Here is a 19,763-nt window from a genome sequence, read left to right as displayed (position 1 = left end):
GCTGAGTGCTGGTGGTGTGAGCTGATGTCCAACCATGCAACAAGAGTAACTCCAGAGCATGTGGCGTGTGGCTGGGCTGCATGAACACTACTTCTGTGCCTGGCAAGGGATGCCCAACAGGGCCTCAGAGACACTGCTGACGATGTGTCTTTATTGCCTGGTTGTGTTTTCTAGATCAGACAAGGGCATTTTAAAGCAATACTTGCTTAAAACTCCTGCCCCAGGGCAGCACTGCAACAGGCACTACTCCGGGGGGGGGGTTTGGGAGAGGCCTCAAGCCCATGTCCCAGCTCGGCCCCAGCCTGCAGTCATTGCTTCAGGGTGAAGTAAGCGTCCGCTTGCGTGCAACACACAAAATGGAAAGCTTGCCTATGTCCCAGCCCACCTGCTGCCTGCCCCGGCTGCTTGACTCAGTGCACTGCGAATATCGTGGTGACACGGAGGCTGGAAATGCTGCTGGGAGCTGGGGAGCTGTGACGGGGCAGGCAGGGTGCTGAGCTGCCCTGAGCCTCAGCCCTGCTGGCATTTGCAGTGGGCCACTGTGTGTTCTCCATATGACCTCCTTGGTTTTCTGGAGGTCTGACTTAACCGCCCCTGGAGAGGGGACAGGCAAGGGCAGGAGGGGGGAGCAGCTGAAAGGAGGGGACAGCCACTCACAGGAACCATCTCTAGCTGCATCAGTAACTGGCAGCAATATCCTCCCCCAAAGGAGTTTGGGCACCTCCTTTCTGCTGAAATCCAGGGGGTTTGGGCATTTTTCTGGCCATTTGTGGTGTCTCCCATGGACTCACAGTCCACACTATCTATGCAGGGCTGGATGTCGCCATAGGGAGGTGGGGATGGTTCTTGCTCTCTCCTGTTGGGTGGCTTTGAATATATCCTGCTGGGGATGGCAATGGGGACAGTACGCTGTCAGTCCCGGGTGTCCCCTTCCCCACCCTGATACAGGCTGTGGGTCACTGCTCCTTGTTGACACCCATGATACCATCCCTTCAGCCTGGCTCTGTCCTCTGCCCTGGTGAAGCACATCACTGGTGCCAAGGACCTCATGATGCCATACTCAGAACCAGTGGTGGCCCAGGTAACCGCATGTGACATCCACCCTGCTGCTTTCAAGTGCTCCTGGAGTGCAAAGAACCCAACGGGCTTTCCAGAGATGTTCATGGGGACAAGAGCAAGAGGGGACGAGCGCAGAGGATGTTACAGCTTCAAGGAGCCCTTCCCATCCTGATGACACTGGCCCTTTGTTTATTCTGGGCCTTTGGCATCTCTGCTTTGCTTTACGATGTGCAAGTGGGAAGGTCTCACCACCTCCTGTCTAATCCTGGAGCCCTGTTCAGGGCATGGGCCTAATCTCTGAAAGCCTCCAGGGTTTGCCCCAGCTGTCAGAGGCATCTTCTGTCTTCCCACACCGACACACCAGCTGTCATGATGGGCAAAGCTGTTGCTGAGGTTTTGCCCCGTCCCACCTAGCAGATCTCTGATGCTGCAGTTTCCTAAACTGGCAAATCTGGGTGAATGGGTAGACCTGATGCTTTTGGGGTACAGCCAGATTTATCTCTTTGCAATGCAGTCCTGTCAATAAGCTCAGCTGAAAGATGATCATGATGCATCTTTTGGGGGGTTTGACTAACAGTGGTATGAGGAGGACCTGATCCTTTAATGAAGAAATGAGGCTCTTGTTATTTAGACCTATATTTTACCTGGAAGATAAGTAAGGTGACATAACAATGGTGCAGTGGGCTGGAAATGTGGGTCAAAACCAATTTATAAAAAGTATCTGCCTCCTGTAGAGAAGAGATCTTTTCTCACTGGAAAACACAAATACCCAGTATTTCAGCTAATTCTTGAAATATTTGGAGTTGCAGGCAAAAAAAATGTGTTGATGTTTAAATTGTCACTAACATTTTAATGTTCAACCCTCCCAGTTGCCTGCTGAGGTGGAGGAATCACATCAGTGGGCATTTAATTTTGTTTTCAATGCCAGACTCATTTTAGTTCCCTCACCCCAAAGTTAGAAGGCGCAGACACCCTGCTCCCATCTTTGTTGGTGTAATGACTCCTTGGGAGCAGTTTCTTCCTCTCCGTCGTGCATCCACAAGTGAAGCCATCACGATGGGTAATGAAACCTTTGGCTCCCGAGTCTGGTCCCTAAAGGAAACCCTTTGACTTTGGACTTTGGCAACCTGCCATCATGCCTTTGTCATCTACAGCAAGCAGTGTAGTGTTTCCATGCTTGAGTTTGCTCAACGTACAGTGGTCTTGCCAGCAATGTGCGAATAAACAAGATGCCAATATACTACAGTAACATGGCCCAGATAAGTTTGGATGATAAACCATGTTGATTCACTTGGTCTTAACCTATGAGTCATCCTGTGAGTCAACAGCAAAAACAGCATCTAAACATCATCGAGCAGGTTGAAAAACTCAAGTTTTGTTCAAATCAAGAACTTCAAGCGAAAAAATTGCATTGGTGTTCTTTTCCCGGGGTAAGTGTTTAATTTTCAAGTGCATGCAGTTGAATTGAAATAGGAGAGAAATTTGAGTGCTTGTTTCCTTATGAACTAGAGTTTTGGTACTGATTTTTTTTTTCCCCAGAGCTCTTTAAATTGCTTTTTCTTAACACATAATCAAAAGAAACCTGCTTTTTGCAAAGCATTTTGGTTTAGATTAGGCATCATGATTGCCTTTGGGAAAGACACACAGAAGACTTCTGAGCAGGGTTGATGGTTGTGGGAGTCTGGATGTGGCCACCTGTGAGCTGATGGAAAAAGACATCAAGGCATGGGCCATGTGAATGCTGAGGGGTCAAGGAGGTGCGAAGACCATCCAAGACAGGATGAAATCCCTGTGGGTCAAGGTATGGAGAAACCAGGGCTTCTTCAATCCTTCCCTCTGGGTGCCAGACCTACCAGGGAGCCAAAGGCAGCTGGAGAAGGACAGACAGACAGTCTCCCTTAGCCCTACATAGCTGTGCTGGAGACCAGGGCTGTGTTCTCTTTTGCCAGAGCTGCTGCAGAAAATCTTCTGGTTCGTGACCCACTTGGCAAGTTTGAGCCACTCCAAGCTGCTCCAGGGAGCGGGAGGGACTGCAAGTACCCGTCCATGGCCCGCAGGCAGCAGAAATGGCCAGGAACCCCATCTCACCCTCTCCTACCTAAGGGAGCTCATCCCTCAGGCATCCCAAAGGTATTTTGGGGAAGGAGGAACCTTTATTAGTCATATTCCTCCTCACTGGTGAAAGTAATCAAGGAACATCTGGGTTATCACATAGTTTTGGAGGAAACATGCCCTCCCTGAGATACTGATACCATCTCTTGGTGTCCTGGCTTCATCCTGCTGCCAAACGCTGTTTCTGAAATAACCAGGAGAGAAAAAATATCCCTCCCTGGAGCAGGAGGGTCATGCTGCCAGGCTGCAGCCTCCAGGCAGGATCAGAGCCCATGGGGGACCAGGTTTGCACTCACATTACCTGATCCCCATGTGACTTGCAAGGCTGGTGGCTGTGATAAGCTTTCTTCTCAGCTTACAGGAGGAGCAGGGCTAGCAGAAAGTGTGGGGTCTCCTTTGTGCTCTTTCTGGAGATCAGCAGTTGCACGTCTTGCTGTCTGTCTATGTAGAGCACCATGGGCAGGGGTCCTCGGGACGATGCCTCCATGCAACCATCAGTGCTTGCCTGTTGCTGTCTTGCAGCAAGGAGCTGAGCTTGGTGTCTGGTCAAGCCCAGCACGCCTGTGAGACCCTGATGGACCAAAGACCCAGCATTGCTGCCCCGGCCTCCTCTCCCCATTCCCTCTTCCCACCCAGTCCATGGCTCCTGCTCCAGCTGGGACACATCCCTCAGAGCCCTGTAGCTCTTTTTTGGGATGTCACCATCCCTTTAAAGACCAGCCTGGCCAATGGGGTATTGCTCTTTCTTCTCTCCCTCCCCTTCCTGGGTGACCACAGCTCCTCCTACCTGGAAAACCACACCCTTGTTAGCAAAGCTCAGGTCATCTGGCCCTGTCAGAGTAAAGAGCTTCATGCTCTGGCTGTCTCAGAGATACCTCTTGACCCTGATGTCCATGTTTGGAGGTGTTTCCCAGGGAGCACGAAACCGTGAGCCTTTGGACCAATGCTCAAGAGAGCTGGTCTTGCTTCGCTCCTCCGTAGCAGCATCCCTGGAGGCAGGCAAGTAGCTGAGGAACAGGAGAAAATGCTCTGTCAACTCAAATTTGAGGAAGGTTGAGGAATTAAACCCTAGGTTATGGAGACATTTTCAGTAGCATCTCATGCATATAGCATGGCAAGTGAGGAAAAAAAGGACAGGCAGAGGGTGAGCGGGGTTATATCCTATAGGACTAATGAGACTTTCCTGGGTCAGTGAGGGCCTTTGGGGCAAATCTGAGTTTGAGGGCTAACAGAAGGGTGGTCGGTCACAAGTCCTGGGGTGACCAGACTCCATGGACAAGGTCCTGGTTGAATGGGCAGGGCAGAGGCTGGAGGACATGGCATAGGGCTGGCTAGTGATTAATCTTCTCCAGGAATGTGGATCAGTGGTGTGAGCAGCTGGGTTGGTCCAGATGATCCCAAGAGTTGCCTTCCAACCTCAACAGTTTGAGGATTGAGGTGGAGGCTGAGGGAGGACATGGGGGGAGCAGAGGGGTCTAGGGTTACAGCAGGGACTATGGCAGGACATGGTGGGGAGCAGGTGGGTTTGGGGGGTTAATGCAGGATTAACAGGGAGGATTGGGGTAGGGGGTCTGATGTTAATGCAGCAGCTGGGGGAAGGCATGTGGGGCACAGGGTCAATGGGGAGGCTAGGGGGAGGACTTGGGGTGGCAGTGGGTGGCTGAGGAGGTGGCAGTGGAGGGGTTGGGAAGCCCTTAGCTAGAGGGGTGTTGGTGCTGGGGACAGAAGCCCTGTCCCCGAAGAAAGGTGACCTGGCCCTGGCTTTCCCAGTCCTGTGTGAGCCTGGGGGGATGGTGGGGGAGGGCAGGACCATGTGCTGCAGTCCCATAGGAGGGGGTAGGGGTGTGCTGCTGAATGTGCAGGTCCCGGGTGGCTATTCCTGGCGGTCTCCGCCTGCGCAGGCATATTGGTTTGCAGGGAGGTGACAAGTGCCAGCCGAAGCCTATAAAAATCTCCCAGCCCCTGTTCTGGCTCAGTGACCTGGTTCCCCCCTCCCAGCACAGCCGTCCTGCAGCACAGACTGTCCGTCCAGAGTGGAGACGCCTGGTCCAGAGCAGGGACCCCAACTTCGGAGTTGAGATCCCAGATCTGAAGGAGAGACCTTTGGTCTGGAGCAGGGACCCTGAAACAGAGCAGAGATCCCGGAGCAGAGACCCCGAAACATCTTCTTCCCCAGCCCCCAGGCTTTGCAACAATGACTGGCAAAACCGCACCTCCAGCCACAGAGCCAGCTCCGGCAACTCCAAAGAAAGAGCCAGTGCCAACCCCAAAGGAAGAATCAGCACCAGCCCCAGCTGCTGAAGAGCCCCCGGCCCCTGAGCATCCCCCTGCCACAGAGCAGCCCACAGCCCCCGCAGACAAGCCTGCTCCTGTCCCCACGACAGAAGTGACTCCAGCCCCCGAAGAAGGTCCCCCGGCTCCTCCAGCTGAACCCCAAGCCCCGGCCCCTGAACCTAAGCCTGAGAAACCAAAGGCAGGTGAGGACAGGACTGGGCACTGAAGTAGGGAGGGGAGATATGCAAGGCTGGGAGGGGGCATGTGGGGGTGCTGGGGTGAAGGGACAGATGGATGAAGTCATCAAGGATATTTTTGCAGTGGCATAGGGGTGGGGGATTAAGAGGATGGGGGGGCTGAAGACCAAGATGGAGGTTGAATGATTGCCCTCCAACAGCCCCTGTACTCGAGAGCCTGTCCTCACCACTGCGGGTTTGTTACAGAGCCGCCCAGCTCCCCCTTGTCCTTGGCTGTGGAAGAAGTGAGTGAAAACTCAGTTACACTGACCTGGAAAGCTCCGGAGCAGACAGGCCATTCGGGCCTGGATGGATACGTGGTGGAGATCTGCAAAGATGGAAGTAGGCTTGGGCTTTCCTGCCTTGTAAGCATGGAGAGCTGGTGTGTTGCTGCGAGGGCGTGTGACAGAGCTGGACAGAACCTGGCAGCGTGTTTCCCTGGGCACCATTTCCCTTTCTTTGCCCCAAGGAGTTCATTTTAAATGGTCGGGGGTTTTTTTGGTTTTTTTTTTTTTCTGTGGAGGAGAGGGGCTTCCCATTGGCTTCAGATAGTAGTGATGTCTTTAGCGCGGGGCTGAACTGGGTTTAATGTTACTACCATGTCCAGCTACAGGGTGGAGGAGAGACCAGCATACCTATTGAAGATGGTCTCTGATGAACTCCAGCTCTGCAGAGACTTGGGGTTGGGATGGTGATGCAAGACCTCAGGAGGAAGAAGATGCAGTTCTCCCATGTTTGACTAAAATGAAGTGCAGAAGGAATGGGGATAAAGTGGGAGGATGAGGGAGGAAAGCATCCTGGGCAGTGCAAGAGGGGCTGACATGCATCAGCAGGCAAGCCCTGCCCAAGCAAGATGGGGCTTGAGATGCCTGGAAGGAGGATGGCCATGGTGGATGGAGGTTAGCTGCTGGGTGGCAACAATTATGTGTGGTTCTCCAGTTGCATTGCTGGTTGGTAGAATGGAGTAGATGGATAAGACTTGTGTTTTGGGCACTGTCTTGAAGCCCTGCTTGGCTCTGGGGTGAAAGTGAATGACCTGTGTGGCTGGGGTGATCTGCAAGGGGAGGCTGGGGCTGGTGGGCTGGGTGCTGCATGAGGTTGGAGTGGTTTTGGAGACCCAGGTGGGCCTTGGGGAACTTGATCTATGACCCTTGGCTGTTTAGCTTGTGCCAGGCACAATCAACACGTTTGGCTGTGGGAGCCTTTCATCATTGGACTGGGGATTGGGGAGGTATCCATGGCTGGATGGGATGCATGAGGAAGCCCTTGCATGGGACAAGGAAAGATGCAGCCGTTCCTGGAGGATGCTGGCTGACAGCTACCCAAAGGTCACAGTTTTGGATGCTCTCCTAGCTTGCTTTGGGCTTGGCTGAGTGACAGGAGATCTCTAGTCATTCAGTGATAACCACATGGGCTTTGGGACTGCTGTAATTGGGCTGATGCAAGACCCTGGCTGGCTGAAATACGGTGACAATTGAGTGAGGGCTGGTTTGAGTGCTGTCAGTGGTGAAGGGAAGAGGAGCTGGTGGGATTTGGCTGGTCTGATGGCATTGACGGGAAAACCTTCTTGGTTTGAAGCTGCACATGGTGGCTTAGCAAACTGGCACACGTGGGTTGCTCTAGTTGCCCACCTGGGACACCCAGTTCTTTGGTGACTGGGGCAGTCTGTTTTCTGCGAAACCTCTTAAGATGTTCGGCACATTGCAAGGCTGTGTTAGCTGCCTGATGTGGGAGATCTACCTCTTGGCTGTGGAGTGAGTTTGAGATACCCCTTCCAGGCAGGAAGAACAGTTGGAGAGGTCTAGCTGGCTGGTGGCAGGTGATAAGCAGACCTTGCCCGATGTGGAAGATGTGCTGAGGAACATGGTGAGCCCCAGTGAGTTATCCTGGGGCAGTAAGAGGAGCAGACTGTCTGGCAAGGTGGTCAAAGGATCTTAACTACTTCTAGAAATGCACCTGGAAGGTCAGCAGGGACCATGTTTGCTGGCCTAATGCCTTTTCTTACTTGCAAATAGCCTCCTGCTTAACAGTTGAGCTTCTGCCAGCATTTCATACCCCACTCTCCTTGGCAGGGTGGGGTGGCCAACCCCCCCTAAAATACTTTTTCTGCTGCTGCCCCAAATCATTCAGCCTTTGCAAGGAAGGGGTTCTTTGCCTCTGGGTTTCATCCCCTGTGGCTTGATCCTGCTGTTTGGGGTGTGTGTCTGTCTGTCCTTTGCACACCTGCAGTGTTCTGCTGGGTTAATTGTAGGTACAGACTGGACAGCTGCGAACAAGGAGCCTTTTCTTTCCACCCGGTACACAATTCAGGACCTCAGCTCCGGTGACAAGATCCACGTACGGGTGAAGGCTCTCAGCGCCAGCGGTGCCAGTGTCCCGGCTACTTTGGAGCAACCAGTCCTCATCAGAGAGATCCTCCGTAAGTACTGCTCCTGCCACGCATAATTCCCATGTGCTTTGTCAGCAGTACAAAGAAATCACAGTCCATCACTGCAGCCTGAGCAGCCTCTGCCCGCTCACACATCACAATCCAGCCTTTGACCGAGCTGTTATTCTCAATAACTGTGTCCAATTCCCTTGGGGTGGGATGGAGTAGCTTCCCAACCTCAAGACACTCATCTTGCAAATGGTGAAGCTTTGGCGGTGAAGGACTCAAAACGCAGAGCCACATTTTCCCATTTCATTGCAAGAGGTTAGGAACAGTCTCACTTTCAGCACATCTCCTCTTCTTGGCTGTGCTTACATCTCTAATATGCCATCACATACACATTGGACAGCTTTGTTTATTTAGCTAAGGAAAGTCAAGAGCTGGTAGTCGAGCATGGGAACTTTAATCATGCTGAACTCGCTAATGAATGGACTTGCTCCCATGCTTAGCAAGACTTGCATTCCTCCTGGGGTGCTGTGAATGTGCTGAGGCTGCTGTATGATTGCAAGGCTGGTTTTCACTTATCAAACAGCAAATATAGACTTATTTTCCCTTTACAAGGAATTATTAATGCACAAGTTTTCCTATTACTCAAAGAACACATTGGATTTTTCAGCTGCTTAAAAACAGTAATAATAATAACAAAAATTATTCCAGGAACCATCAGCTTTTCATAGGAAAAGGCTTGGAGAAGGCTATTAGCATCTGGAAAGGGTCCTGCAGGGTCCATTCTCTCAGTCTGCTCGGAGGAGGTGAACATGTCTTAGTCGTTGGTGTCTGCTGCCATGTTCACCTCCAGATCTCAAAGGCATCCCACCATACCTTGTGGGACTGGGGAAACTGAGGCATAGAGGACTGGCATGATATGCCAAATACACAGCTCGTGTTTCCCACTTTAGTCCCATGCTGCACCCACCAGTTCAAACCCCTGTCCCTGCTGCCTGAGCTTTGTCCCAGCCTCTTGTACCGGCTGAGAGGTGTAAAACCCAAAGAGCTGAAAGACCCACGCACAACTTGCTCCTGTTCCACACCAGTGGGTATTTTTTCTTCTCTCTTTTCTCTTTGCTAATTGAAACTCTTCATCAACAAACAGCACTTGCCTACTTTTGCATTTCATTTGAAATACAGCCCTATGCACACTGCCTGGCTTTGCTGAAGAGCAAATTAGCCCTCAGTGTCCCTCTGCCTCCCCATGTCCACCCCAGTGGTGCTGGTGTGTGTCGGGTGCACGAGTCCACTCATCTCTGCCCCATCTTCTACCTTCTGGTCTTCACATTTTATTTGGGACTGCATTTTATACCTCTCACCAGTTCATTTATAGCATCACAAGGGATTTTAAATAGCAGCAATACAGACAGCAGAGAGTTTAAAAACAGGTGGGATGAGTGGGTTTGGGAAGCGGAGAGAGACAAGGAGAAATCAGATGAAGATTTGGTGTGGGAGTCATGTTTTGCAGGGAGCTGGGGCAGGAAAAATGTCTTCCCACCCATGACAGCATGTCACCTGGGCCACCGACGACCTCGGCCAGCCCTCTCCAGCTAAGCAAGACACGCGTGAACTGGGGAAAACACCCATGAATTAACATTCCTCCATCGAGGTCAGGTTTCTCTGCCCTGCTGAGACTGATGAGCCCAAGTGGCAGCATCGATGCATGGATCCCTGGAGCGAATAGCAGCATGAGCAGAGGAGGGACTGTCTCAGCTGTCGGTGGGGCCATCTGGGACCCCCTGGGCATGTCCCTGCCCTCCCCAGCCCACCACTGTCGTTTCATGCTCACAGCTGTTTAGCCATCGCTCAGTCCTGGTTTAATTCTGTCTGTGCCCCCTCCCCAGAGCTAAGCTCCAGCACGTTTAATCCGGACAGAGACACACAGCTCTTTTATGAGGGGCTCACATAAACCCAATGCCTCTCCAAAAGGATCACCGAGTGGCACTGAGCCGGTAGGGTTACACGGCTGCTATTTTCACCCCAGGAAGGAGACACACACTCCAGTGGTTTTTTGCTTATCTTTGTTATGTTCCCTTGGGGACGTTAGCCTTCGTTTTAAGCCTGGGGTTTTCACAGCTCTGCTGTGAGTAACTATGCACCACCTTGGTCTCTCAATAGCCTTGAGCACACAGCGAAGGTGGAGGTCTGGCGAGCCTTGTCCTTGCTGGAAGTTTGGTTGTGTGCCTCTGGAAGGTCTGCTTTCTGAGCTGGGGGAGACTATTTCCTAACTGGGAGATGCTGTCCTCTGCCTTGCTACCACGTAGGCTGTGCTGTGGTTCTTCTGGTTAAGCGCCTGTTGGTCTCCATGTCCTGGCTATAATGAAGGGGGTGAATGGTCCATCAGGGTGGTGCCATTGGGTTGGTGACCTGGTATCTCAAGGATGGATATAATTTTGGGGTGCAGGCAGTGTGGTAGGCTGCCATGGCCCTGCAGGGAAGCAAGCACTGTCCAGGAGATGAGAGGGAAGAGGTGGCCATGTTTCTGGGTGGGATTTCTTGATGGCCAAGCAAGTGGATGTGTGGGGTGGGTCAGTCAGTTGGGAGCTGTGATTTCCTTGACCCCAAGGCATGACTTTCTGGTCCCCAGAGCTCCCGAGGATCCGCATGCCCCGTCATCTGCGGCAGACTTATGTCAGGCGTGTTGGGGATGCCGTGAATGTGATGATCCCTTTCCAGGTAGGTGGACAATTTGGGATTTAATCCCCCAGGCTTTTTCATTGCAGATTAGCTTCTGCAGTGACTTTTCTAGCCACCATGACATGCCTGGGGCCAACTGTGGGCTGGCTTGTCCTGGTCTCATGGGCTAAGGATGGGAGATGGGATGGGACCCTCTCTCCCATTCCTGCTGTGCTCACATTTTTCTTCTGCTTTGTCTTTATTGATGGAGTTGGCAGTGGGACAACCCCAAACACACTAGAGCATGGGCTAGCTATTGCTGCTGACTCAGCCCACGAGCCCTGTTCAGCTCGTGCTCCTGGCCGAGCTTGGCAGGGATCTGGCCACATACCACAGGACCCCACAGCACAACAGTGGGGGTCCCCTTGGGGACAGAAGCTGTCTTTGGAGCAGGGCAGCCCCAGAGCTATGTGATGAGGGGAGTGATGCTGACACTGGTGGGCCAAGCTGGAGGTCCTCTCCTCAACTGATCTATCGCATACTGTCTGGGGCATCACTAAAGCATCTCTACCACGGCATCTGGGATGGAGAAAACCAGCCTTGAAACATGCTGACCAAGCAGGGGGAAATGAGAGGCAGAAAGCTGCCCCTGAGATGAGGGACATGTCCATGCCATGTCTCATAGGCAGTTGGGAGCCTGGGCTGGCCGTGCTCCAGGCATGAATTGGCACTGGTTGATGAATTCAGGCCCCTGCTGCTGGGCTTGAACCTGGGCTCAGTGCCTGGGTAACAGGAGCACAGCTCTGCCTGCAATGCCCTGGGCAGGTAAAGCTGGGCTTGCTCCATGAGGACTTTGGGGGACCAGCATGTTCAAGCATCATCCCTGGAGTCTGATGGCTTCCCATCAGTGGGGCTGGCAGGGATCAGCTGTAGTTTCTTCCCTGGGGACTCCTGGATGGGAGAGGCTGTATCCAGGCCACTGCTGCCTGGACAAAGCAGGGTGGCTCTGCCCACCCGTCCTTCCCAGCAGGACCCATTGGGACCGTGTGCTCAAGCGGCTCCTAACCTTCCTGTGGGGGTTGCTCCAGGGAAAGCCACAGCCTGAGGTGATCTGGACCAAGGGGAACCAGCCCCTGGACACCAGCCGGATCAACATCTGCAACACACAGAAGGACACCATCTTCTACATCCGTGAGGCGCAGCGCAGCGATTCGGGCAAGTACGAGCTCACTGTGCGGATAAATGGAGCGGAGGACAAGGCTACTCTGGACATCCGAGTGATTGGTAAGGCTGGGGATGGGATCCTGCAGGGTCACTCTGGGGCTCATTTCTGCCCCTTGGTTGGGGGATAGCTCTTGTTCTGGGTGGGATGGGACACGGCCAGCAACAAGGCAAGGGACTCTGGGGTCCCTCTTCCAGTGGGATCTTCTCCACAATCATGGAGGTGAACAACTCTGGTTGGGGATGCAGGGTTTCTGCCAGCCTGTGCCCATCGCAGCTTCTCATCCCTTGTGTGCTGCAACAGGGTAAGACGAGATTAAAAGTCAGATGCAAGGGGTGGTCAAGGCACAGAATGTTGTGGGGGGAGCAAATTAGGATGCCACCCTGTGAGGGTTTGTGTTTGCAGAGCCACCGGGCGCCCCCCAGAACCTGAAGCTGGTGGATGTGTGGGGCTTTAATGTGGCCCTGGAGTGGACCCCGCCAGTGGACAATGGGAACTCTGAGATCAAGGGCTATGTGGTGCAGAAGTCAGACAAGAAGAGTGGGGTGAGTCTGCACACTCCTGGGCCCCCATGCCCTGATGCTGAGGATGCCCTGATGGGAAAGGGGGAGCTGCACACCGCTGTCTCCCCCCACACCTTCTCCATCCTTTGGACAACTTGCCTTTCCTCACCACTCTTTTTTTTCTCTCCCAGAAATGGTTCACAGTGCTGGAGCGCTGCACCCGCACCAGCTGCACCATCTCTGACCTCATCATTGGCAATACCTACTCCTTTCGGGTGTTTGCGGAAAATGCCTGTGGGCTGAGCGAGAAAGCAGCCATCACCTCTGGAGTGGCCCACATTGAGAAGACAAGTGGGGACAAGGCCCTGGCTAAGGGGTTGGGGGTGGTGGTGGGCAAGAAGTGTCTTGTCCCTGTTGGGGTTCGTGGGACTTCCTTGGTGTTGTGGTGATGCTGCTGGGCTGGTCCCCAGGACATCAGGGGTCCTACAGGGACCTGCAGGGGTCAGGCTGTGCATTCCCAAGGCAGAGGTCCAGAGGTCCCCTGCCATCCTTCTACCCCTCCTTTCTCCTTTGGGGAAGGCTTGTGCCATGGTCAGACCCCCAGGAAGGATCAAGGCATGGACATCCCCGGGGTGAGATTGAAGCAGGAGCCAGGAGGGGTGAGGAACAGCCCTGGCCTTGGCCCTGCAGCTCAGGGCCAGCAGAGGAAAAGACTGCTGCAGTCGTCCATCTCAGGGCCAAATCTCCAAACCAGTATCCCTCAGCCCCATTCTTCCTCCATCTATTTCCATCCTGCTCCCTGGTAGCACACAGTGAGTTGGGGTCTTTGCCACCTGCAGAGCTTATCTCCAGCTCCTATTTCTGTGCACTGAATTTTGGGGGGGGGGTGGAGTAGGAGATCCAGAGAGGTGCCTGGACTGGATCTGACATGCTGCACATAGCATGAATCACAGTGTTGGTTTGCAGACTGGCATCTCCCCTGCCCCCCACGGACTGGGCACTAACATGGCATGGTTGGATGAGAAAGAATTTATAGACAGGGCTGGTCTGAGCTGAAGGCCAGGTCCTCAGCTCAGGCTAGATGCTGTCTGGCTTGTTATGTGAGGGAGCAGAAGTATTTTGGGGTACCTTGGGCTGAATCCCTGTGACCATGTGCTGGTGAGCCCAGAAGCCTGAGCTCTGCCTCAACCTAGAATTAATTATTTTCTTAGAAACTGCTTACCAGCCAGAGAAGATCCCCCAACGGGACATGATGGAGCCTCCAAAGTTCACCCAGCCCCTGACAGACCGAACCACCACCCGGGGCTACAGCACACATCTCTTCTGCTGCGTCCGGGGCTTCCCCCAGGTCAGTGATTCCTCCATGGACAGCATTGCCTCCACATGTGGGCAGCCACCAGTGGGGTTTTTGCAAGGTGGCTGGAGGTGTTGGGAGATGGTTGGTCATGTTTGGCTAGGGTTGGATGAGGTTAGGGGGCTGCAGCTGCCCTCTGAGTCAAAATGGGGCAAGTTTGGGGTGTTTCTGCATGGAGATCGGAGATTGGTCTTAATTCAAGCCATGTCCTGTGTCCTTCTGCACTGGGCAAGGAAGTGTGGAGCAGTGGTTAGGGCTCAAGAATGGGAGATTTAGCACTTCAAACTACTTCTGACTGTGAATCCCACCATGGCCACCAGCTGCAGGCAGGGCCAAGGCAAAGGCAGAGGGAGGTGGCTGCATTTTGGGGCCAGTTAGATTTCTCATTTCTCTCCCTGCCTTAAACAAATAAATAAATCCTGCTTCCTTCCAGCCCAAAATTATCTGGATGAAAAATCAGATGGAGATACGGAAAGACCCCAAATATATAGCGATGATAGAGCAGGGCGTCTGCTCCCTGGAAATCCGCAAGCCTAGCCCTTTCGATGGGGGCATCTACACCTGCAAAGCTGTGAACCCTTTGGGAGAAGCCTCAGTAGACTGCAAACTTGATGTGAAAGGTAAGATTGGCTGAGGATATAGAGGAGCATGTCTCCTTGCCTGCCTTTTCGTGTTCTCACTTTCACAATGGTGTGGTTCATCCCTGTTTTGTGTTGATCCTGGTGATGGGGGAGCCTAAGGACGCTGGGCAGCCCTGTAGAGCTGGATCTTCGGGCTTCTTGGGTTTATGGTCTTGAAGCATCTTGAAATCGCCTTCCCTCATTCATGGCCAAAAAACGGGAAGGAAACCAGAAACTGCAGAGCCAAAGGACCAAAGGTGCTGGTGGAGGCTGGGACAGTTCCTTGCTCCTGTGTCTAGCAGCACTTGTGTCCCAAGCTATCCACAAGCCATGCGTGGGGGGGCTGCACTGAACCCCCTCCACTTGCACCTGGGTTGTTCTGATTTATGTCTCGGGATCCTGCCCAGACTCTCCAGCTCACATTTCCATGTCTCAGCAGAGCACCCAGTCCAGCCCTTGCATGGAGGTGCCCCGCTTTGCTCCCTGCAGACGCCTCCCCTGCGTGCTGTAGACCTGCCTTGGCATGCAGGAGGATGCATGCCCACACACTATATGCATGTTCCCCAAGTGACAGTGTGTCCTTAGACACATGTAGTTTTTATTATTTCTCCTCCTGTGGCTTCTCAGCACATGCTTGCCCCAAGACATGCTCTGCCCTACTTCCCACGCAGGCAGGGCTCCAATCTGGCAGGTGCCTGGCACCCTCGGTCCCTGCTGAAGCTACAGGGCTGCCGGCGTGGCACGGGGTCAGTGCTTGGCTCTGCGGCAGCTGGTGCCAGGGCTCCCAGCTGGTGCAGCGAGCACTGACCCAGCCAGCCCCGGCCACGCTGCCCTGCAGGCAGGGCTGTCAGTGCAGCCATGCAGGCAACACAGTGAAGTCGGCCAGGAGGATGAGCTTGGCGTTGTGCTGGGGACACAAAGCACCTAGGAGTGACCCAGGCTAGGATCCTGGAGGCAAGCCGGCCAGCAGCAGGCAGTGATGGTGGTGTTCGTGATTGCTTGGAGCATGTGTGTTCAGGGATGGTGTGGGTAGGTGCACGTTGGTGTGCGCACATGAGCGGGTTGGTTATGCCCTGGCTCACTTTTGGAAGTCAAAAGGGGGGTAAGATGAGGGGAGTTCAGGGGGTTTATATCTCCCATGCTCTCCTGCAGTGCCCCAGTGAGGACAGATTGAAGGGCAAGACAAAGAGCAAGGTAGGTTTGGGCTGGGGCTGCGGGATGGAGGGAGGGTGGATCACTTTGTCAGGGATGGAGTGGGTTGAGTGTCCTGGATTAGCCCTTGTCACCTGCTGCTGGGGACCCAGCTCAGGTCTTCTTCATCCCATGGCTGGAGATGGACTGGTGGGGTGGGATGCTGCAGAGCCTGAGAGAAACCTGCCCCTTTGCAAAGTGGAGGGAGGGCTGTAAATATGGCCAGGAGGATGAAGATGCATGTGGAGACTGGTGTGCCTGGCACATGGGCAGCACAGTGGGTAGAGCCCCAGTTTGTAGGCAGGGCTCAAAGACCTGGGGCACCAGGGGTTGGATGCACGTGAGGGTCAGGTATTGGGGCTGGGGGCAGCTATAAAGGAGTGTGAAATGGGGCTGCAGGGTAGAAAAGCAGAGTTAAAGAGTTGCACCTGAATTTTGTGGGGCAGGAGAGGGTGGAAGAGCTGGGCTGGGTTTGTCTTGCACTAGAGCCATGGCTGGGACGTGGTTTCCCATCTCATCCCTGACCACTGGTCTCTCAGCAGTGATGCCCTCACAGGACTCAGATCTCATTCCTTTACCCCAGGTGGATGTTGCAGCTGCTGTGCGGTAGCATGGCACATGGCGATGCTCCTGGTCATGGCCTCTGCTGCCTGCTGGCCTGCCTCCTCCCTGGAAGTGCTCTGGGGGGGGGCCTGCACCTCAGCCTGCCATGGCATGGTCTTCTCTGAATGTGTCCTTAGCTATGACAATAAAACAAGCCCATGTGAGGGACTTTGGTCCTAATAAAAAAGCCCAAACCACTCTGTCCTGCTTATTATGGGGTTGGCTTGGGTGGGGGAAGGTAGAGGGGAGAGAGCTGCCAGGGATGCTACGGGTTCATATAGCATCCTACCAAACCATGGGTGGAGGAGATGGCTTTTGAGCTTGGAAAGAAAGGGCCAGCTTTATAAAACACATACAAAGATGACTAAACCAGAAGCAACCCAACAAGGAGGAGGATGGGGAAAAGTTTCCTTCTGGAGCTGGAGAATGATTCTGGCTGAGGAGGGGAAAAAAATAATAGCAACATCAGAACTGTGGCGTGCTGATGCTTCTTCATCAAAGCGCAATTTCTTTATCCATGCCAGTGATGCAATGATCCAGCCACAAACTGCCACCAGCATCCCCTCCCCATGGCATGACACGGCAGGGCCAGGACATGTTGATGTGTTATCCGGAGAAGGAGGAATTGGCCCTGTTAGCTACCGATAGCTCATGTGCAGAAGATGACTCGTTACTTACAGCTCTGAGACAGCTCAGGTCAGATGCTGTTTATTAACAGAGAGCCCAGACAGATCCATCAAGTTGACTAAGTGCATTGTTAACCAGGGGTCAGCAGCGCGGTGTACGTCCTCTGCCAGCACAACCTCCCTCTTGGGCTGACAGATCTGGCACGTGGGTGAGGGCAGGAGCTCTCCCAGGCCCGTGCCAGCCTGGTCATGGGGCCAGACCCAGATCCTGTCCTGAGAAAGGCATATCCCTGTAGGCCCTGGCAATGCAAACGTGGGTGCAAATCCAGCCTAAGCATCCACAGATCTGAGCCCAGCCTGCCCTTGGTGCCACTGGAGAGCAAAGCCAGGCAGTGCCTATGGCTAAAATAGCTGACCCCTCTCTGCAGCATCTCTCCTGCAGCCCCTCTGCTTTGTCCACATGTGCCCCCAGCCACGTACTCTCCATGTCCAAACTGAAGTCCATGGGGGTATTGCTGTTCCCAGGGGCTCAGCACTGGCACAGCACTGTCCACACCAGACATTGTTTCCACCATCAGAGGGCATTGTCAGATTAATTTTTATCCCAGCTGATGGTCAGGCTGGTTTATTGAGGTTGTTGGGGTTAGCGATGATGCCACCAGCGTGGAGGTTGCAGTCCAGATGGCAAGTTGAGAGCAGGCCTTCCCCTGGCATGCTCACACCTGGCCTTGGACACTCATGGGGATGTGCTGGCCCTCTTGATGTCCCTGGCATCTCGGCATGTCGCTTTGGCCAGTGGGAGCCTTGAGGGACAGAGGCTGGGACTGGGCTGTAGTAGATGGGGGTTTGCTAACATAAAGGAGAAGCAGCATCTCCAAGACTGTGTCATGCTGCACACCATGCCCTTTCCAGACTCTTAATGCAGTCCTACAGGGCAAAGACTGTGTTTGTAACCCCACAGGGGACCAGGGTGGGTAACAGCATCCACTTTTAGTGATCTCTCCCCGGGAAAGGTCCTGAGAGCATGGAGTGGAAAAATCCACTAGATGTTTTTTCTGAAAGCAATCATTCACATGCCTTTTAATTTATGAGCATCCCAGTCATCAGGTTTCTGGGCACCTTAGCAAGGATCAGGCAAAGGCATCAGTTCCAGGAAAGCAGCCTCTTGCAGAAATAAGATGCAAGTGGGAATCAGACCTGTGCTCAGTAAACAGCAGCCCTAATCTGAGGCCAAGCTACTGCTGTGCAAAGGGACCATGGGCACGGGGTAGGGGGGGTCCTCTCTGCACTAGCCTGGGGTTGCAGCATCCTCAGGCACTACTGATAAAGGACTTTGGGTTCTTCACCTCGAGGAGGCTGGGAAGGTGTTCAGGGTCCCACCATCACAATGAGGCCCAGGGGAAGGATTTGGTCCTGTCCTTGCCATTGCTTTTCTGCTCCACTCCCATTTTGCCTAGTGTGGTCTGAGCCAGGAGCCTGGATAAGATATATTGAGGGCCTTGCAAAGTGTGGGAGGCTGAGACCCTCATCTCTTCTCTTCGCTGCCCTCCTCTTCCTCTCAGAGAAATGGAAGAACTCCCTTCAGGTTAAACAGAGCTGGCTGCAGCAGTGGGCAAAGGGGACACCCAGCAGCCGCATTGCCCATGATACATGTGCACAGCATTGCTCTCCGTAGCCAGCTAACGAGCTACCCATAAATGTCACCCATCCAAGGTCCTTTTCTTCTCTGCACCCACTCCCAGCCCCTGCAGGAACTTGCTGCACTCACTTTGCTGGTTGGTGACGTCCCAGGGACACGACCCTCCTAGGGCAGGGGAAGGGTCATAGGAAGTGTGTTTCCAATGGGAGACTGGTGAACAAGGGATGCTGATAAGAAAAGAATCCCAATTAACTCAGATTAACTCTTCCCACCACCTCTTCAGCCCTGGACGAGATCCTGCTGCAGAGCAGGGACTGGCAGTGTGGCTGCCAGCATCCACAGGTACCACAGAGCTGGGTGGGGGTGATGGTCCATCTCCAGCCACCCCTTCCTCAAATTTGACTAACAATACACCCTGCTCACGGCTAAACCTGAGGCAGACATATGGGGGTGGGAAAATGCCCCTGTGGCAGCATCAACACCAACATGGTGGCCTGCAGCTGTCCCCCACTCGCCCTCAAATGAGCGCAGGTGCCTCTGCTTCCCGGGGCCATGGAGGTGGCTGCGTTAATCCACAAAGTTTGGGTCAAAAAGGTTTGGCTGCACAGGGAGGGTGGTAGGGAGCGACATGGGAGAAATAAGACAAACAGGGGCTGGGAGAGGCTTGCTACTGCCTTGCACAGAAGACAGGCAGGAGAAAAGAGGGAAAAATGACTCAAAGCCAAAGTAAGAGGAGAGAGAAGACACATGGAGGGGACACAGCTCCCTGGTTGTAGCTTGCAGGGGTGGTGGTGTTGCTGGGGTCCATGGAGAGCCACTGGGCAGCAAAGGGTACTTCTTCCAGAGTACTCTGGGGTTACGCTTAAGGGTTTCCTGTCCCCTCTACCTACCTCTCTGGTAGTGTTGAGAGTTGGAGACTGACCCTTTGCTCTGTGGGGATGGTGGGTTCATCACCCTGTGGGTGCTGGCATTGCCATGGTATGCCTTTTCCTATCTCTTCCCATGTCTCAGCCCAGCTCACCTCTCCCTGGTTATAGAGGAGAAACAAAGGGCTTGAAAGCTGCCAGCTTCAGAGCTGCAGAAATCACATTGCCCTGGGCTCTCCTGGTTATCACCAGCTTCACTCCCACCAGAGCATCCCTTTGCCCTAGTGCCCAGGTACCCCCATGGGTCCATGAACGCAGGGGCCAGAGCGCGATGTACTCCCAGCATCATCGACTGTTGTGCTCCAAGGAGCCAGAGGTCTCCATCAACGGCAGAGGACCTCCTGGGTAGTTTTTATTATTTTACTT

The 19,763-nt window shown here is 53.6% G+C and overlaps 1 protein-coding gene across 1 annotated transcript; it reads left to right on the top strand.

Annotated features, from left to right (window-relative positions):
- Window positions 1–5,365: 5,365 nt before the first annotated feature.
- Window positions 5,366–14,426, top strand: MYBPH (myosin binding protein H). The gene is made up of 9 exons (XM_010584757.1): window positions 5,366–5,648; window positions 5,889–6,023; window positions 7,933–8,100; window positions 10,685–10,773; window positions 11,802–11,997; window positions 12,341–12,480; window positions 12,630–12,789; window positions 13,650–13,786; window positions 14,226–14,426. Exons 1-9 carry the CDS (start codon window positions 5,366–5,368, stop codon window positions 14,424–14,426), a joined length of 1,509 nt encoding a protein of 502 aa, XP_010583059.1.
- The last annotated feature ends 5,337 nt before the right edge of the window (window positions 14,427–19,763 follow it).

Source organism: Haliaeetus leucocephalus, unplaced genomic scaffold (assembly GCF_000737465.1).
Source record: "Haliaeetus leucocephalus isolate CR32 unplaced genomic scaffold, Haliaeetus_leucocephalus-4.0 Scaffold1000, whole genome shotgun sequence".
NCBI lineage: Eukaryota > Metazoa > Chordata > Aves > Accipitriformes > Accipitridae > Haliaeetus > Haliaeetus leucocephalus.
Note: the sequence above shows the minus strand (reverse complement) of the source record. Positions and strands in the feature narration are given on the sequence as shown.